The sequence below is a fragment of the Mastomys coucha genome, unplaced genomic scaffold (genome assembly GCF_008632895.1).
Source record: "Mastomys coucha isolate ucsf_1 unplaced genomic scaffold, UCSF_Mcou_1 pScaffold22, whole genome shotgun sequence".
In the NCBI taxonomy this organism is placed as follows: domain Eukaryota; kingdom Metazoa; phylum Chordata; class Mammalia; order Rodentia; family Muridae; genus Mastomys; species Mastomys coucha.
The window spans coordinates 194,718,932-194,738,544 of record NW_022196905.1 but is presented as its reverse complement, the minus strand read 5'-3'; the positions used below and the strand labels follow the sequence as shown (position 1 = coordinate 194,738,544).

Sequence of the window (19,613 nt, the reverse complement as noted above, 5' to 3'; positions counted from 1 at the left end):
TAAAGAACACGGGGAAAGGACGCTTTCTCTCTGCCTGCTTGCTGTTGCTCTCAGTGGCAAATCCTTCCATATTGGCATTAAAACTTACTTTTACTTACTAATGTTTCTGGCACATACTGAAGGTCAGCCAGGACCCACCAGGGCCTGGCTTTACCAGGAGCCTTGGTTTTGCTGAGAAACAACAATCTGAAGCATTCTCAGAAAATCCCTAACAGCTGCCTGAACATTCTTATATTTTTGGTTGTGAGCCTAGCCTCTAGTGGCTGAGCCATCTCTCCAGCCCTGCCTGAACATTCTTGACCAGAGCAGTCACACTTGAACACTCCTGACCCTAGCAGCAGTTGGCACCTGAATGCTTCTGATCAGTCTCCAGAGTTTCCATGGTTACACACCTGGCTAGTCCAGTGTTTGAGTCCTCCATCGAATTTGCCCCTATGGAATCTAACAACCTGTGCCAGCTTGCTGCTTTCTTATCCATAGAGTTTGGCTGTATTCAGTGGTTTCCTGATGCACCTACTTACAAGCTAACTATTTGTTGAGTCACATACACAGAAAAAGACAATGTTTTCTAGATGAATTATGATTAAGACACCAATTTAAGTTATTTATTATTTAAATACATCCAAGACTTGGAGGTCATTATATACCCATATTTTGGTAGACATTAGTGATATCACTTCTTCATAGCTACTTCCTCCGTGTCCTTCATTGTTTCTTCCACAGCTGCAGTCATCTCACAAGGTCTTCCACTTTGCTTCACATGGATTTCTTTATGTGGATTGCCATCATTGCCTGATTTTGCTGGGATATTTAAAGTGACAAAGAATTAATTCATGGTTATGAGATATCTATGCCACTATCACTATCTCTCCAATATTCATTATGACAATAGTCTGTGCATTGTTTATAATTAATAAACAGAATGATTAAATAGTACATCGTGTGTGTGTGTGTATGTGTGTGTGTGTGTGTGTGTGTGTGTGTAAATTTAAAAGCAATGCCTAAAAATATCCAGGGTTTATTTTGGTGCATTTGATATGACTCATATATTTTTAGATATTGCTTCAGAAGGCAGCTGAGCAAACAGAGACATGATTTTGTACTTAGCTTTGGCAAATATGTGTAGCTCATAACACAGTTTATAGAGCTCTGATTACTCTGTCATCCATTCTGGGCACCCAGACTCCAGGTCACTCCGTTCTAATATGATGAGCCAGTGGCAACTAAGAAATGTGCATGAGTTATCCCTTCAGACAAGATTTAGGCAAATAAATACAGGAAATCAAGAGCATAACTTAGTTTTAGTGTTACTTGGGATTTTGTATTTTAGATTCAGAAGAATCTAACTTCACTGAGATTCTAACCAAACCTAAACAGCCAAGTTCCTGGACTGCAGTACTTGTTTCTCCTCCTTCTACAAAGAGTGTATGAATTCTGACTTGAAGAGATAGTCTGCATCCTTTTTGTCAAAAACAACTGAACTGGAATTAGGTGAATAAAATCACCTAATGTTTAAAATAGTGCACCTATGTTAAATGACCCAAATCAAATTCACAGCATTCCTTGTGTGGCTAGAGTAAGAATCTAAGCAGCTAGAACAGGATTGAGAAATGTAAAGTGTGACAGTGTGTGTTCAACATCCCATTCAAGTTGGCCTTGTAGAGTGAGGGTATCCTTCCTCATACCCATAAGCCATTTTGAAAAGGCCATCCAGAGAGTCACTAATGGGAAGACTGGAGGAGGATAGATATGCAGTAGTTCATTTTTCAAATGGGAAAAGCAAACACTCATTCTCCATGAAGTGCTTTCTGCAGGAAAAAGAACAGGCCGTTTGCATTCCCTTATTTCTTTTATGTTTTACTTTCTGATTAATTTGTTTAGACACAGCTTCTCACTGTGTAGTTCAAGCTGCTCTAAAACTCTGACTCCTCCTGCCTCAACCTGACAAGTGATGGATTTAAACACAGACAGAAACCATTTTACCTAGTTTGGCATTCAGACATGAGTAGAGCAACTTGGGGCGGAACCTCGAGGCAGAAGCTAAGAGCTAAGTTTGTTAACAGTTCCATATATCACCTCATTAACAGTAAGAGCAGGAACTCAAGGAGGGCAGGAACCTCGAGGCAGAAGCTGCTACAGGGGCCATGGAAGGGTATTGCTTACAGGCTTGCTTCCCATGGCTTGCTCAGCCTGCGTTCTCATAGAATCCAGAATCACCAGCCCAGGGATGGCACCACCCACCATGGATTGGGCCCTCCCTCACATCAATCATTAAGTCTTTCAGGCTTGTCTCCAGGCCAATCTTATAGAGGTATTTTCTCAAATGGAGGATCCCTCCTCTCTGATGACTCTAGCCTTTAACCAGGTGACATAAAGCTAGCTAGCACAACACAGGCCGGCCCTGTTGTAAATTTTTTAATTAGTTAGTTAATTAACTCATGTGTACCACTGTGGGAATGGAGTAAAATCCAGGAGTTTGTATGCTGCCTCTCTTTCTTACAAAGGAAGGAAACCATGGTGAGAACCCAGTGCTCCTTCCCACCGTTTCCCATCCCGAGTCAGATCGAACATCCATAAGAAAAAAGAAGCAAAGAGATGAGGAGGGAGCCAAATTCCCCTCATAGTCTTCATCCCATTCTATAATTCCTTCCAGTTCTTCTTCCCATTCTATACTGTTCCTACTGACAGCCCTACCAAGCTGGAGCCAATTCTCAATCACATGCGGAAGGCTTATGAAAGCTGAAAGACAGACACATTTCTGGAATTTAAAGAGCAACTCTGGATGATTTTTCAAAGAAGCATCATGAGTCATGTCTGTTGGATTCTAACATACTAAGTGTTGTATGTTTGAGGTAGATGAATACATTAGGGGGATTGATGGGCAGCCTCATGTGTGGGTATTCAATCTGGGCTCTGAAGAACACTTGTTCTACAAGGCCATTAAACAAACCAAAACTAAATAATAATAATAATTTATGAGTTTTTAAAAGGATTGAAATATTTTTAAAAATAATTATGATGCATTATATATTGTATATATATTAAAGGCTACCAGAGGTCATAATTCCTTTCTAATAGACCTATTGAGATTGCTCTATCGTATCTGATGGGAACAAGGAGTAACCCCTTGAGCTCATTAAAATTTAGCACTTAAAGGAACTTGCTCCAACATGAATATGTTCTATAATGAACTTGCTAATATTTTAGAACTGTCAGATAAAATATAGAGTATTCAGTAAATGCATATTCAAGAGAAGCCCTAACTTTTAAGTGAAAATGTATAATAAGCAAATATACTATTCATTGTAGCCAGGTATGGAGCTAAATGCCTATAACCAGACATTCAGAAGGCTGGGGCAGGAAGACTGCTATAAATTATAGCCTGGGCTCTAAAATGAGATGGTGTGTCAAAACAAAAACAAAACAAAAATTAAATTAAAAAAAAAATAAGAACCTTGCTTTGGGGGCAATTACCCTCTCCTGCAAAGCGAAAGAAGTCACCACCAGGCAGCAAGCAAGGTGGGCAGGTATGTCTGTCCTGTGTAGTTTATTAAAAGCAAAACTTGAATTCCGGGGGCTGGAGAGATGGCTCAGTGGGTAAGAGCACTGACTGCTCTTCTGAAGGTCCTGGGTTCAGATCCCAGCAACCACATGGTGGCTCACAACCACCTATAATGAAATCTAACTTCCTCTTCTGGTGTGTCTGAAGACAACTACAGTGAATTATGCCAGCGGAGTGTGCGGGGCCGTCCTGAGCTCAATTCCCAGCAACCACATGATGGCTCATGGTCATCTGTACAGGGTACTCATACACATAAAAAATATATATCTTTTTAAAAAAAACTTGAATTCTATTACATGTTGTTGAGTCTAGAAAAACTGTTTCAATTTTTCCAGCCATAGAAAATAAAAGGTAAAAAATAAAGCTCTTCTTAACTGATTAGCTACACAATAGCTGGGAACGGCTGACTTTGTTCTCATGAACTGTGGTTTGTTGTAATTCAGAGGTTTCTGTGTTGACAAGGTTTAAATAAGTGTCCCCTTGTCATCCCACTCTGGGAAGTCCAGATCTCCCAGTGTCTTCCAGTCACCCCTGGACTGGCTCATTCCCCAGGGAATGAGTTTTGAGCTTGGTGGAGCTTCCCTTATTTCAGTCAGAAGCACTTGAGGATATATGAGAACTCCGGTGGTTTATGTTAATGTGCGTTGAGAAGAAAACCTTTGACTATGTCGTTCTCCTTGTCGAGGAGCACTAAGTTAATACCTGGTTGTATTGTGAAGTTCAAACCAACAGTTGAACTGATTCTAAAACAGTAAAGGAACAGTCTTATAAGCTCAGCTGACAAAAAAGACTTACACCCAAAACTTACGTAAAGAGGCCGCAGCTTTTTCCTTTAAACCTTTTGACTTGTATCTGCGCTTATAGCTATGGGCAGGAAGACGGTCGATTGTGATTTCTCCCACTGTTGGTTTGACATCAAACCACCCTATAAAATACAAACACCAAAGGCATTTAAAAAAATTCCTAACAATCAATGGGTCCATGCTGGGAGTTTAACTCAGATCCTCTGGAAGATAGATCTGCCAGTGCCTTTAACAGCTGAACCACATCTCTCTATTCCTGACCTCCTGGTAATTATTGCTGAGCAAAGGAATCACAGTATTTTAAAATATTACTTTAAAGGTAGTATCTTTATGTTTCTGTAATTTTTTAACTATTTTGTTGCTTGTATTTGTTTATTTGAATGTATGTGGGGGGTGGGGGGAGGGTGGTCATGCGTATCATAGAAATGAGACAAAGGCCTACGGGAGTCCACTTTCTCCTTGTGGATCAAGCCCAGGTCACCGTGCTTTGTGATGCACTTCCTTTCCCACTGCGACTTCTAGGTGGCCCCTTCTGTTTTAATACGGTTTTATTTGAGATCTTACGTAAAAAGATAAGCCATAAGTATAATTCAGTCCAACAATCTTTCGGGAGAATGAGTCCACATACTACACAGCGCGAAATAAGTCGCAGAGTGCCAGTACTCCAAGCCCTCCACTGCTGCCCGGACTTCCCATGAGGACATGGACGGCAGGAAGGTTCTTCTACCCATTTCTGTCGTTTGTGTAAATAAGTCATACAGCATCTATTTTGTTTTGCAGACCTGTATCTGCTTTTGTGATAAAATTATTTTCACATTTTTTTCAGATTTATTTTAAACTAAGTTGTACACGAACATTTTCTCTTAACCCCTAAAGGCCCTTTCCATCCTTGTAGCTTATCTTACAGGAAGTGTTCCCACTCAGGACTCATGCTTTTGGAGGGAAAAACAAACAAACAAATCCACCACCCCCCCCCCGTGGGAGCATTCCTAGAACAATAACAATTGCTATCAACTGCTTTGGGGATAGATTTTTAAAAACAACTTTTATAATCAAAAGTGCCAAAAAATCAAGATGAGCCCAGTGACATGGCTCAGCAGGTTAAAAAGTTCAGGCAGAAGGAGAGAACTGATTTCACAGAGTTTTCCTCTGACCATGTATGGTGTGGTCTACACACACACACACACACACACACACACACACACACATACACAGTTGGGAACCATTTTGCCTGATTCTGTGAAAGCCTGCCTGTCAGGCAGAGTCAGTTCAGGCCAGGGTCTACTGGCAGATTTCCTGGCCTGCTGACGCATGGAACTATAAGAGGGGATGTACTTGAAGCTCAGGTGAGGGGTTAAATGTTCTGTTAATCCTGGAGGAAGGAGTAAGTAGGAATAGGGAGGCCTCTGGATGGATACAGATATCAAATGTATGTCAGCCATTGTCTCTGCTGGCTTGTGACTTTGTTTCTCACAATACTGTAAAGTATATAAAGCCTAAGAGAATTAAACTGGGGGGTGCCACAGCACTGGACAGCCTTCCCAGTTTCTAACCTATGTCTCTGAGTCTTCTGTATTTCCTATAATCCTCACTCCCCCCTCAGAGGACTGTCAGACTTTGTACCAGCTGATCGGTACAATACACATACACACACACACACACACACAGAGTCACACACACACATACACACTCACACTCACATTCACACACATACAACATATTCACTTACACTCACAAAATGAAAAATACAAAACACCATAGGAGACTTGAGTATTAATTATTTAAAGAGGGAGAGAAGTGATAATGGCTATATGAAGGTATATTCAAAAGAAAACCATATACAGGAATAAAGATGGACTTTTAAATGAAATAAAACATTCAGTCGGGTCTGGTGGCTTGGTTTAGAAGAAACCTAGCCAGGATGTGGAGACTCATGTCTTGTGCTCCTAGCTTTTGTTTTTATTTGGTTGTTTTGTTTGTATTTTGAATTTGCCTGTTCTTGAGAGAGAGAGTAGGAAGGTACGAAGCTGAGAGTTAGAAGAGCCGGGAGGACCTGGGAGAGGGTGGGGAAAAACTGCAATCAGGATATATATTGTATGCACATAATTAAAAAAAAAAAGAGAGAAGACAAGAAGGAACCAGGGGGCGTTGAGAGAGGGGAACTGTATCAGGATATGGGGTAAGAAAAAGTATTTTTCAAAAAAAGAAAAAAAAAGTCAAAGACATTCTCTGAAAAACAACAACAAAATTAAAGAAACCCACAAAGGGAGATAAAGGATTGTATAAAGCATAGAGAAATAACTAAATGGTAAAGGACTTGCTTAGAACAAATAAGGCCCCAGACTCAGTCGCTCATACAACACACGCACAACATGCAAACACAAGTGCGTATATGTGTGGCTAAAATTCAGAATAACATGATAGTACCTGTTGGTTATTTCTTATTTTAATCGAAGAAACTTTCAACAAAAGCAGGAAGGCATAGGTTTCCGTGGGTGGAGGGTGTGGTAAGCTCAGTCAAAGAGGGGGAAGGTATTGGTGATACTCCATTTCATAAACTCTATAGAGATGCACAAGTGCCTAACATCATCATCAGCTTTTAAAATTGTTCATGTATTATATAAAATGGACATGTGACACATTTTGCAGCAAAATTGTCATGTTTAAAATATTCACATTTTGAATATAAAATTCTGCAAAAGAATTAATGCCTCGTATTCTTTGTTTGTGCACACATTCATGAGTAAGGCCAGAGACCATAACAAGTCAAAGAAGAGAAACAATATAATATAGGAGTCTGGAAAATGAGCCTAGTAAGGGTAGACAAAACCCTGCACTGCACTCACTTGCGGGCTATCCAAGTAGCCCTAACCTGGAGAATAATTCAACTTCCATGGTTCCACTTTCCATATACCAGAGAGAAAAAGGCTCTTACATTCTAGTGGCATGCATATTTCTTGGATAGTTGGTATCTTACAGAAATGCTCAGTTTTCTAGGTGTGAAATATGGGTAGTGGATAAGATATATGATAGACATCAGAAAACCACTTTCACACCTGCCTGGGACAATTAATGAGCAGTATGGCAAGAGTTTAAGATGTCTTTTTTTTTTTTTTTTTTTTTTTTTTTTTTTTGGTTTTTCAAAACAGGGTTTCTCTGTGTAACCTTGGCTGTCCTGGAACTCACTCTGTAGACCAGGCTGGCCTCAAACTCAGAAATCCGCCTGCCTCTGCCTCCCAAGTGCTGGGATTAAAGGTGTGCTCCACCAATGACCGGCAAAAATGTGTAGCCCAGGCTGGCCTCAAACTCATGATCCTCCTGCCTCTGTCTCCTTCAGCAAATCCTACCAGTGTTAACGATTATTTGGGTGAACCTTAGGGGAACCTGCCCTTCCATCCACATACCAACGGATATACTACAGATAAAAAGATCTCTGACCATTTTCTTCCCAGTAGCATCCAGAGTGACTTGTGATAATCTAAGCTTTTCCCAACAGCTTCAGAATCACTTTGGTCAAACGTTCCTGCTCCCTTGAGTTAGAGTTGAAATGCATTTTCCACAAAAGTTTAATTAATAGGCTGACAAATTGTTTTTCTAAAAATGTGTGTGTATCTCTGTGTAACATACACTTCAACAAAAAAAGGAATTGACTGCAAAGCAATCCACTCCAATGATAATAAATCCTTTTACTGCATGATTTTGCTCTCATTTCAGTTTAGGAACTGCCTTGGTGATTTCAAAAGCGCTCACCTGCCTCCAGGGAAGGCTTACCTGGGTTCAATTTTCTGCTTAATTTTCTTTGCAGCATTTGCAAAAGGATGAGGAATTCGATCTTGAGTTCATTGCTGAGTGTATTCGGGTTGCTTAGTAGTTCTGATAACCTAATGTTATTCTTAATAGACTTTGATACTGTACTCCTGGGAACCAGGGGCAAACGCATTTGGTAACTGTAGTCTGTGAAGTTGGCGAGATCATCCTGGATACTTCTAATTCTGGAAGGAAGAAACAAAATATTGTTGGCAAACTATACCTTAGGAGCGAGCCTTCTAGCATCCTAAGTTTACGTTAAATTGTGCCATTGGAAAATTTCAAACTACTTACTCTTGATGTGTTAGTAAAGTGTAAATCTCCTGGATCAGTATCTCAGGAACCCCGGCCTTGCAGTGAATGGTCCCATGGATTAGTTCTTTAGGAAGCTTTAATTTCTTTTTCGCTAGAAACTTTGATAATAGAAAATATTTCATCAGAAGTTCTAGAAAAATAATCAAATGCTATGGATTTACTTTAACCAACTCTTTTCTCTTTTGAACTCATTTTTTATGTTAATTATCAACATTCACTATTATTTCTTCAAGAAAGCTACTATTATATATCACCTTAATTGTCATATACTAAAGATTTCATAATTTATAGTTTTGTAATATAAACAATTGGAATTTGACTAATCATTATATCCTAGACTTGACATAGCCTCTCTCTCTTCTCTCTCTCTCCCTCCCTCCCTCTCTTTCTCTCTCTCCTGTCTTTCTGTTTTTCTCTCTCACACAGAGATATAGTGTACTATCTAAAACAAATTTCACAGTAAACTCTTGTCAATTTGGGGCCTTACCTTTTCTATTTGTGCCCAGTTATCCAACTTGACTTTTAAGGAGGTACCATTTTCGAAGGATGATAATCGAAGGTCCCAAGGGTAATATATACAGAATATCTCTGCAACTAGGTAGCCATTTGAAAAATCTCTGATACATAACAATAAGGAAATGGGGGGAGGGAAGGTGTAGTTAAGATCATTATATAATTAATGGTTAAAACATTATATGGACAAAATATCTTGGAAAACTTGTGTTGGTTCGTTTCTCTGAGAAGGATTCTCAATGGGAAAGCAGTTTGCTACAATTAATCTAAAGCTTAGGTGTTCCTTTAATGAATCCTCCTAATTACATTTAACAATGTTGCCAAGTGATTAAAATGCTTATTGAAAGGTTCACAGATTTTTGAAAAACCCAATACTGGCATTACTCGTTTTCCCACAAAAGATTTATGGTTTTCATTCTTATGGAATTTTGTTCACATTCGATAGTAACAGCCGGCTACATTCACTGTCGTTTCCGTTAAACCGCAGCTTTTGGAAATTTCAGGTAACTAGATACATTTTTCTAAAGAAAGGTAAACTGATCCTTACTATGAGTAATACAAACAAAACAAAAACCTCATCTTATGTGATTATCAAAGCATTCCGGATTAGCTTAACTCTACAATTTAATGATCAGGTGAATAAAATCAATGAACAAAATGTTGCATGTTTTTCTGGAGTTTCCTATCTTGATAAGTTTGCTGAGTGGCATCAGTGAGCAGGGGGTTGGATGGAGTGGGGCTCTCTATGAGGAGACAAAGCAAGGCCAGGGCAAGGCTTAGGGAGAGCCTGAACTGAGTGCTGCAGGTGGCCTAAGGGAGAGTGACACCTGGGGAGGAAAGGGTGAATCACTTGGTCCTGTCTGGCATCAGCACCTGGTGACATTCCTAGGGAAGAAGCTGAGATCCAGGCCCTGGAGCCAGCGCATGACAGAACGACTCAGGCGGGAGCTCCTCGGGGGATGTGGATACACCAGACCTTTCTTCTGCTTCTTTCCGGTGGCGGGAACTGCCGGTGGTGTAGGTAAGGTTGTCTTGGATGATTCTGCCGCCGGCAGTGGTAAACACTCCTCTGCCTGGCCGGCGGCAGCCATGGTGCTTTGTGGAGTTTCTATGGCAACAGGCCAGCTGTGCGCTGATAGGGGTGGGGTTTGAGGTTTTAGCGTCGAGAAGCGAGGCTTGGGTCTCCAAGAAGGCTGTGTGTTAGTGAAGTTTAGGATGTGACTCAATGTATTGGAGTTCGTAATCTCTGGATCCATTGAACCTTAAGAGTGTGAGGAACTTAACCTGAAGATAGAGCTTCAAGTGTAAGTTGTTGGCTTCACTTGCACTATGTTGAAAAATGTTTTTATATCCAGTTCACAAATTTTATATTGTATGTATTATGGTTTGCCAGCCAAAGGCCATAATAAATATTTTGAAGAGAAATGTGAGAAAGCTCTAGAAGACAGGGAAAGTTGTTTTGGCTGGGGGAAGGGGGGTTGAGCATGGGAGATAGAACTGGAAACCACGGAAATTTTAAGAAGAAAACAAAATTTTAAACTTTATCATACCTATTTCCTTAATGATTATATAAAATGTACATTAAGGTCACATATTTTAAAACAATCTATAGATTACATTGGTATAGTTCAAGATATCCTGGGATGTATAATTCCATCCAACAAGTATTTACTGAGTTTTTCTTCTGTGCCAGTAACTGATGCAGACATCTGTATTTCATTAGTAAGTGATGTAGAAAATGAAAAATCATTGCAAAGTGGTCATAGGTTAAATATTAATTAAATATCACTTAAATAGCTATGCAGGAAGACCGTAGTGATTCCTTAAAATCTCTATAGCAAGGATACATTTACTATCGAATATGAATATACATCCCACATGTAAACCATGGGCTGGATCTTGGTGGTGCTATGTAATATTTTATTGAATGTTTATTTGTATATTTGATCATTTATAAGGTAGACTAATGTGACTTTGTATATGGTTAAAAAGAGGGCTAGGGAGACAGTTCAGACAGCTTAAGGCACTTGCTGCTAAACCTCATTTCTTCAGTTCAATGGGAGAGTGGAAAAACCCACCTCTCAATTTGTCTTTTGACAATGCATGAACACATGGCACATAAATGTCCTTACAAACACACACACTAGAAAATGTAATTCGTAAAGAGTAAAAATGAAAGAAGTAAAGTAGTATGTTTTCTCTTTGCCCAGTGATATGTCTAACCAATGACTTGTTCTTTTAATAACTGTTTTTAAGAAACTATCTTAAGCTATGAAGTAGACCACCACTGTCAGCTGTTGTAGTTCCTACTTTCATCGGGCCAATGCCCATGTATGATCCTCTCTGTATTAGATAACACTGATATGGGCTTTACCAATGTGGGAAATCATTAGGAGGTACAGATATATTTATATAAGTGAAAAAAGTCACCTACACTGACAAGTGCTGCCATGCTGGTATGGGTGCATATGTATATGTACATATATATCCACATATACATAATATATACATATTCCATATATAACACAGACATATACACATAACTACACTAATATTTTTTGGTCAAGCCTTAAGAGTTGTTTCTTCTTGCCGGGTGGTGGTGGTGGTGGCTGCGGCGGCAGCGGCGGCGGCATAATCCCAGCATTTAGGAGGCAGAGGCAGCGGCAGCGGCGGCGGAGGTGGTACACGCCTTTAATCCCAGCACTTAGGAGGCAGAGGCAGGTGGATTTCTGAGTTCGAGGCCAGCCTGGTCTACAGAGTGAGTTCCAGGACAGCCAGGGCTACACAGAGAAAACCTGTCTCGAAAAACCAAAAAAAAAAAAAAAGAAAAGAAAAGAATTGTTTCTTTTTCTAGTTAGCTATATGACTTGGGCAAAATATGTATAGGTATGTATATGCATGTATATGTATATATGGATGTTTGGGTTTGGGAATAGACACAAACCACTCAAATGGCAATCTTAGTCAAATTGGGGTAGGATGGTTTACTGAATGCCACACCCCAAGACTGATTGATCACATTCCAGGAGCTGAAATGTTTTTAAGCTTCAAGTCCAAAAAACTCCTGAGCCAAATTATTCTACCAATCAGGATTTAGGGATAGGGAGTTTCCTTAGGAACCTGTCTTTGTTGTACACTTATCCTGCTTTTACTGGTTAAGGTACTTGCCAAGCAGGATGTCAGTTCCCGGGGGGTCTTGGGAACTTAAATTTTACTCCATCCCTACTCAAAATGGAAGTCTTGATCCAAATAGTTTCTTACATTAGTGTAAGAATATAGTTTCTTATATCTTTACACTTAGGTCCATCCCAGGGACAGCTTAGCAAAGCAAATCCACAAAAGCCTATATACAGGTACAAGAGGTGCTGGTGGGTGGTTGCTTTGGGTCCAAACTTAGTGTGGACAGCTATCCAAAGCCATTCTATTGACTTCTATCATTCATGATTGGTTTCCTGTGCCCTTCTTCAAGCCTTGAGCAGGCTGAATCAGATCTTGCTTTGCCATAGTCAGCTAACCCGCCTAGGGTGGAGTCTTCCAACCTAGGTAAAGTCTACTCCCCTGCCACATCTGCAGCTTCCTGCAAGAAGCCAGCACCTGCTGAGCAGCTGAGCTTGTCTGCCTGACAAGATCTCCACAAAGCAAGACAAAGCAATGAGATCCTGGCAAAGTTGGGGATTAGTCTTCCCCCTCTACATTCAGACTCAAGTAATAAAGATTGAGTCTTGGTCAGAGAACTTTGTCTTGGCTCGTTATTTCTCTCGCCATCCTTTCCATACAACTCCAGCTTTCCTTTCAGGAACACAGGAACCCAAAGCTGCTGGCAGCTACAGTTTTCAAGAGCACAGAACATAACAGAATATGTAATCAACTTGGGCATTAGAATGTTTCCAAGTAACAGCAGAAAAAAACATATAAGAAAGTTTTCTTATAATATTAATAACAGCACAAAATGGCAACCTAGACAAGTGATAGTAACCTAGGCTTTAAAGTTTCACCTAGGCCTTAATATTTTTACCTAGATCTCAACATATATCTGTAGTGTCCCACTGAGCTGCTCTGCCCGCAACAGGGTTCCTGAGGCAGCTGCTCTGCCTGGCGCATCAGGTGTGAAGCACCGGAGACAGCACCAGAGATCAAAGACAGAACTGGTAGCCTAGACTTCAAAGGAACTGAGACCTCTAATCCGCTTTACTGCCTAGAGCTCTTGCTTGAAGGATGTTATTTCCCTGTTCTCATGTCTATGCTAATAGCTGAAGGATTGTTTTGCTTGAACTATATATATCTTGGTTCATTCAGTAAAAGACACACCTTGATAAATCTACTTGGTGTCGTGCTCTTTGTCTCCCGCCCCGCTTATTTTCACAGAAACTCAACTACCCCAGTTCGTGAGCACCCACGGAAGAAGAGAGACTGCAGGACGGTTTCCTTCATGTATCTTATATATAATAAACATTAAATATATAATAAATATATAATATATATACATTTGTGTGAGTGTGTGTGTATGTGTGTATATGTGTGTGTGTGTGTGTGTGTGTGTATGTGTAGTACAAGTGGGCTATGCTACCAGGCAGGCATAAGAACTGGGGAGGTTGAGTGAGCTCAAACCCCTGGAATCTCAGAGATTTGAGAACAGCAGGAATGGAGCTACTCTCTCCTTGTCTCTTGTTCTGGAACAGGTAACCAGGACCTGGAACTGAAAGGACCACAGGTACTCTGCCATCTAGCATAGTACCTGGAGTTCTTCTTCATGCTAATAAGGTATCAGAGCTTTAGCCTTCAGCCAATGACCTTTCCTTCTTGGATCTTCCCATGTCCTTCCTCCAAAAATATGTATGATTCTCTTGGAATAAAGCATATGCATCCATATCTACCCCCACTAAGGCAATATGAACAAGCAAGTATTGCCTCTGAGAGCTGGTTCATTAAAGATTGCCACAAGGAATGTCTTTGCTATGCCATTAGGACTCACAAAGGTCTTTCCTCTTCTCCTGCCCTTCTGATACTTGGCACTTGCTCCCTACTGGACATGATCCTGATTATCCTAGAGTCTGCTTTTATCTTCCTTTCTGCCTTACAGATGCCCTGAGGGGAAATATGGACTGGGGGCCATCTTTCCTGGCTCTCCTCTCCAGGTGGCATACCAGTGGTACCTAGATATCTAGGGAGGAGACTGGGAACCACAGTGTTAGTTCCAGACCCTGATTTCCCCTTCCAGTATTGCAAGCACTGGTAGAAACATGCAGGCAAGCAGACTGCCTCTCTCATCTCTGAGCTGGTGAATTATTGGTGGCACTCAAAAACTGCTGGTGAAGAAGTGCAACACTGTACCTTGTGCATGTGCATGTGTGTGTCAGTGTGTGTCTAGGTCCCACAATGGAACAAGGAACAAGTAATTTGGCCTGAGGAAATCTAACAAATACTCTCTGAGGAACTGACCTTTGAACTTTTGAATTGGATTTCAGAGGGCAGTAGTACTCTGGTGGATTAACACACAGTTTCAGAGCCTGGAGAGCTAGGGAGATGATTCAGGAGTTAAGAACATATACTGCTCTTGCAAAGGACTGAATTCAGTTCTCAGAGCTATGTCAGGGAGCTCATAGTCACTATAACATTGAAAGACTGGAAAATTTAGAAATTTGGGAAAAAGCATGCTAATGAAAAGGGAAATGTATTAGTAGAAATGTATGATACTGTATAACCTTTACTTAAAGGACATAGAAGGTCTCTGTAATGAGCCAAGAATGTAGACTAGCCAGTTTCAGAAACCTGTTGGCCACAAAGGCTCCCCCTAGTTAGGTCCAAGAACAAAAGGCAGGATATGAGCCATCTGGGTAGTTCTAGGAAATGGTCAGCCATAAAGTGAATAACATTGACCAGACCACATTCTTGTGCATAATAAGTGTGTAGGACGTCTTACTTATGACCCTGACTCAAATAGGGGCTGGGTCTCTTTAGAATTTTCCACTGTTCTCTTGTTATGTTTCCTTGGTAACTCCTTCACCCCCCTAGTTTGTGATTTTTCCCTTTAAATACCCCTCACTTCTTGTGTTTGTGGTTGAACCCCTCTGGCCTGCCAGGCTATGAGTTCGACCCAGGTCTGGCCTGAAAAAACCTCATGTGATTGCAGCAAGTTCGGTCTCTCGTGAGTTATTGGGTGGTCGAGTTATCCCGAGACTTGCGTGAGGGTCTCCCCAGCTATGGGGGTCTTTCAACATCAGCTCTGGGAAAATCAGACACCTCCAGCCTCTATAGAGGGAGCCTGCACTTAAATGTACATATCCACACACAGACATAAACACATAACTAAAATACTATTTTAAGAGGAGCTTTAAAGAACTGGGTCTTCTACTTAGTTGTGTGACTTTGGGCAAGTTGTTTAACCTACCTTATTTGTCCATTATGCAAATAAGACAAAACTTTGGAGGTTTAAAAAAAGATAGAAGTCAAATACATAGTTCTCAAAAGCAACAGAGGAAACAGGTAGTAATTTGCCCTCAATGTAAATTCTTATTTCTATGACTCTGGAAATATGTTTCATTAATAGGAGAGAGGCCAGGTTTCATATGGAATGAGGGATACAGATATATGGTTTTTAAAAACTTTTAATACAATTAGAATTACTACATTTTCTCCTTTCATCTCAATAGCCTCTATCAGCTGTCCTCTCTTGAACCCTTCCCATACCAACGGTCTCAGGTTGATAGCCTCCTTTTCTTTATTATCATTACATACACATATCTATATGCATGTGTATGTATAAACACAAGTACCTGAAGTAAAGATTTCCCCTATTGCTAGCTCACCTATCTCTTACTAAAGGTATCTGAAGAACTAGCTGCTTCCTGTTTGTTGGACTAAGTTAGTGTCGGCCGCCTTACCAGTCCAGCAAGAAGTAAGGAGACAAACACCGAGCCCTTCTCCATGCAGTTTAATCAGGAACCTTCATTTTTACTTCTTCTCTAGCTAGCTAGCTTCTTTTATATTATTCTTCTATATCTTCTTCTTACGTCTTTCTTATTACTATTTACATCTTATTAGTTACATCTTATTAGTTACATACTTATTCCTAATTATCACATCTTACTTACTATCCTTACATCTTCTATATCTACATCTTCTCTCCTATCCCATTACCAGCCCCAATTCTACATACTTACTCCTAAATCTCTCTTAACCTATCATCAGCCCTAATTCTACATACTTACTCCTAAATCTTACATCTTACCTCTAATTCTATCTATATCTATCTATATCTATATCCATATCTATATCTATCTCTATATATACTTACTACTATTCTTTCTCTACATACTTACTATCTCTCCCAGCCTATCACCAGCCCTAATTCTACATAGTTACTATCTCTACATACTTACTCAATACCCTTCCAGCCCCCAGTCCTTATGGGTTAAATACTTTCCCTGGTCCCAATCAGCATCGGCTACGTGGCAAAACATAATAGGCTGTGGGAAAATCATGCCAGCTTGCATCACAAACTAGAGGCACACAGCTTTTCCAACTAAGGCTTGTTTATCTCAATGCTCTCTGCTCTGGCCTGAGACCACGTGTTCAATATATATATATATATATGGTGGCAGCTGTGGCTCCCCACAAGTTAGTGTTGTATCTTAAATGCAAATGATATAATGCGGGGCTTGGTGGCTCACTGCTGTGGCCTGGGTCTCTCTTTCTCTCTCTGCAGCTGAGGCCTGTATTGGGGCACATTAGTCAAAAAAGAGGCAATGTATAAATGAGATACTTTATTATAGGAAAGAGAAAATAGGCTAGTCAAGTAGAGAGAAGGAAAGAAGAGGAAGAAGAGGAGAAAAGGAAAAATAGAGAAAGGAAACAAGAGAGCAAGAAGGCAAGAGAAGAGAACAAAGAGCAGGAAAAAGAGGAAGAAGGCAAGAGAGAAAACAGTGAGGAGGAAGAGAGCAAGAGAGGAAGAAAAGAAGCAAGGGGAGACGAAGAGCAAGAGAAGGGACAGAGCAAGAGAGGGAGGAAGAGGGCAAGAGAGGGAGGAGGGGGCAAACCACTCCTTATATTGTATGGGACGAGGCATGCCTGGCTGTGGTCAGATGTCTAGGGGTAGGGTCCAGCTAGAATGCTGGGAGCTTGGGGCATTGTCTGACAAATAGAGCACACATCTCCCATGGGACAGCTGTGAGGGGTTGTGACTAAAACAGGAGCCAAAGACTTAGGAGTTATAGCCTAACTCCTTCTGCCCCCTGCAGGCAGAAACTGACCACTAGGGTTCTAGGGCTCAAGGCCTATTACTCCACTGAGGCTAAGTTGCCTGAACAGACCCCTGCCCTACAATATAATACACATAAACACACACACACACACACACACACACGCACACACACACACACACACACACGCACACACACACACACACACACACACTGCTGAGTCTTTTTTTCCTAGTGGTACATACATTTTAAATTTTGCAGCTCTGAAAGGTATCCCAGCAGTTGGGAGCCAAGGAATACCAATACAAATTCACTCGGCACAACAAATTTCACACAAGAGATTTATTGGGAGGGAAAATCCCAGGAGGATGGCTGCCTCTGCACCAGTGAGAAGACAGCAAGGGATTCAATAATAGAGAAGACTTTATATAGATATTTTAAGGGGTAGAGTTTTCCAGGACAGAGACTTACAGTGTGAGAATTGGTGGGATTGCAAGTCCAGAGCTTGAAGAGCTTAGTGATTGGAGGATTTTTTCACCCCCCTTTTCCTACATCAGGCCCATGAGTCAGGAATGGATGACAGTCCCTGCTGTAGGTAGCTTTAGCTGAGGTGCTGTCACCGCAGAACCACTTGGGAAGGGTAGAGAGGAGGTGCCACCATAGCTACGGCAGCTCTTGTGGCGTTACCTCATTGGACAGAGGCAGTGGCAGTCCCTGCAGATCACCACTCATGAACTACATATATGATTTCAAAACTGACTACTTTGTGTTGGCTAACCAATAAAGGGGTTTGCCCCTGGGGAATGTTAATTCTAATCTCAGCACTTAGAAGTTTCCTGTAGTTCTTTGTCTAGGTTTGGGGGACCTGATGAAATTTTCCATGTTAACATGGCCATGGATATTTCCATTGTTCTATGAATATAGGGGAAATAAGTAACCCATTAGGCTTACAGAAAGCATTTATGCATGAAGACTAATACAAGATTTGGTTACTAAGACCTACAGATGCAAACTAGCCATGCACTGAGGTTTAATTCTGGAGTCTTACTCTGAAGTCAGAATTTTATTTCTGTAATGTGTCGGTTGTTAAGTGCATGCATCTCTGGTACAACATACTTTTTATGCTGCTAAGCTGGGATTCTGACATCTGTTTTGCTAAACGCGTAAACTCTGCCAGTAATGAAGAGTGAAAAACCCAGGAGGCTAACAGAAGAGAGGCTGGATTTGCTGGTCTCCATTTGCTTGCTAGTCATTTCCACGTTGCCATAACAACAAAGCCTTCCCTGGCACTGGCAATTGCTTCCTGTATCCAAACCATTTTTTTTTTTTTTTGTCTTTTCCTTTATTGTGTTGCCTGCTCCTGCTCTTTCCTGGTTTCATCATACTCTCACAGGGATTTTAGAGACCACCCTCAAGGTGTCCTGAGAAGTTTGAGACCCAGCGTTTGTTCTCAGATGGTCCCCTGGAGTTCCTGAACTGCAGCACTAGCTGCAGGGGATCTCTGCTCAGAACTCTTGGGTCTTTAGAGCCTCACCTCCAAGCTCCAGGCTCTTATGACCTCAGCATCCAGGGCGTTGATGATGCTTCCAAAGCATCAATAGTGATAGTAATTCGATGTTCCTGTTTTAGTTGCTCAGTTTTTAAGCATCTGATTAACACATTTCTTACCTTAGGTTCTCGGAAATTGGTGCAGAGAACAACTTCTCTTTTCTGAAAGAATGCTGACTGATAACCTGAAGAAAAGATTTCCCCTACTCCTAGGTCACCTACCTTTTACTAAGGCATCTAAGGAAATACATGCTTCCTGTTTATTGGGTTGTTCGAATTGTAAGTGTTAAAGACAATTTCCTGAGTCCAGCTATCTCAGGAACAAGTTTCATCTTGTTGGCTGAGCCCAAATTGAGTTTATGTTCTCAGGCCCCAGAACCCTCTCCTACCCTGCTACCTCAGATTTTCATATTTGTCTGTTGACCAGTAAAGAATATAAAGAGGGAAGTTGCCACTATCCCATTATATACACTAAGGAACACAAATAGTAAATGTATTATTGCTTGTCTTGAGTTAATTGACTGTGTACAGCTTGCCCACTCCTTTGTTCTCTGATCATTCTAAATTCCAGACCAGAGTCCAAGAGGGGACTTGACTGCAAAAGCAGAGTCAATATTCTGAAACCATGTGATCCGGATAAGATCCAGTCACCAATGTTAACTTCCTTGCCTAAGCCCTTGTGTCAAAATATGATTGGTCAATGCAATAGTTCACCCTGCTTCCCCCTCTATTTACATTGCCATCCTAAAAAAAAATGTACAATCTTAACAAAAACAAAACAAAACAAAAATGTACAATCCCCCTTCATGGATGCAGTGCAGATCCCATACTGGATGCCTCCCTGCCAGTATAGAAAATGAAGCTTTC

At 40.8% G+C, this 19,613-nt stretch overlaps 1 protein-coding gene across 1 annotated transcript; it reads right to left on the bottom strand.

Annotated features, from left to right (window-relative positions):
• Positions 1-572: 572 nt before the first annotated feature.
• Spata4 (spermatogenesis associated 4) lies at positions 573-10,120 on the bottom strand. Its single transcript, XM_031339827.1, has 6 exons — positions 9,874-10,120; positions 8,975-9,104; positions 8,467-8,585; positions 8,137-8,357; positions 4,371-4,487; positions 573-801 (listed from the first exon to the last, which is right to left on the bottom strand). Exons 1-6 carry the CDS (start codon positions 10,089-10,091, stop codon positions 674-676), a joined length of 933 nt encoding a protein of 310 aa, XP_031195687.1. The 5' UTR covers positions 10,092-10,120; the 3' UTR covers positions 573-673.
• Positions 10,121-19,613: the final 9,493 nt, after the last annotated feature.

Bases quoted from the DNA above. Each gene is read 5' to 3' on its own strand.
- Spata4 (XM_031339827.1), bottom strand. From the start codon at position 10,091: ATGGCTGCCGCCGGCCAGGCAGAGGAGTGTTTACCACTGCCGGCGGCA. The intron at 9,105-9,873 runs GTGCTGATGCCA...GTTATGTATCAG, and splicing joins TTCCCTAGGAATGTCACCAG to AGATTTTTCAAATGGCTACC. The intron at 8,358-8,466 runs GTAAGTAGTTTG...TCTTCCTTCCAG, and splicing joins ACTTTACTAACACATCAAGA to AATTAGAAGTATCCAGGATG.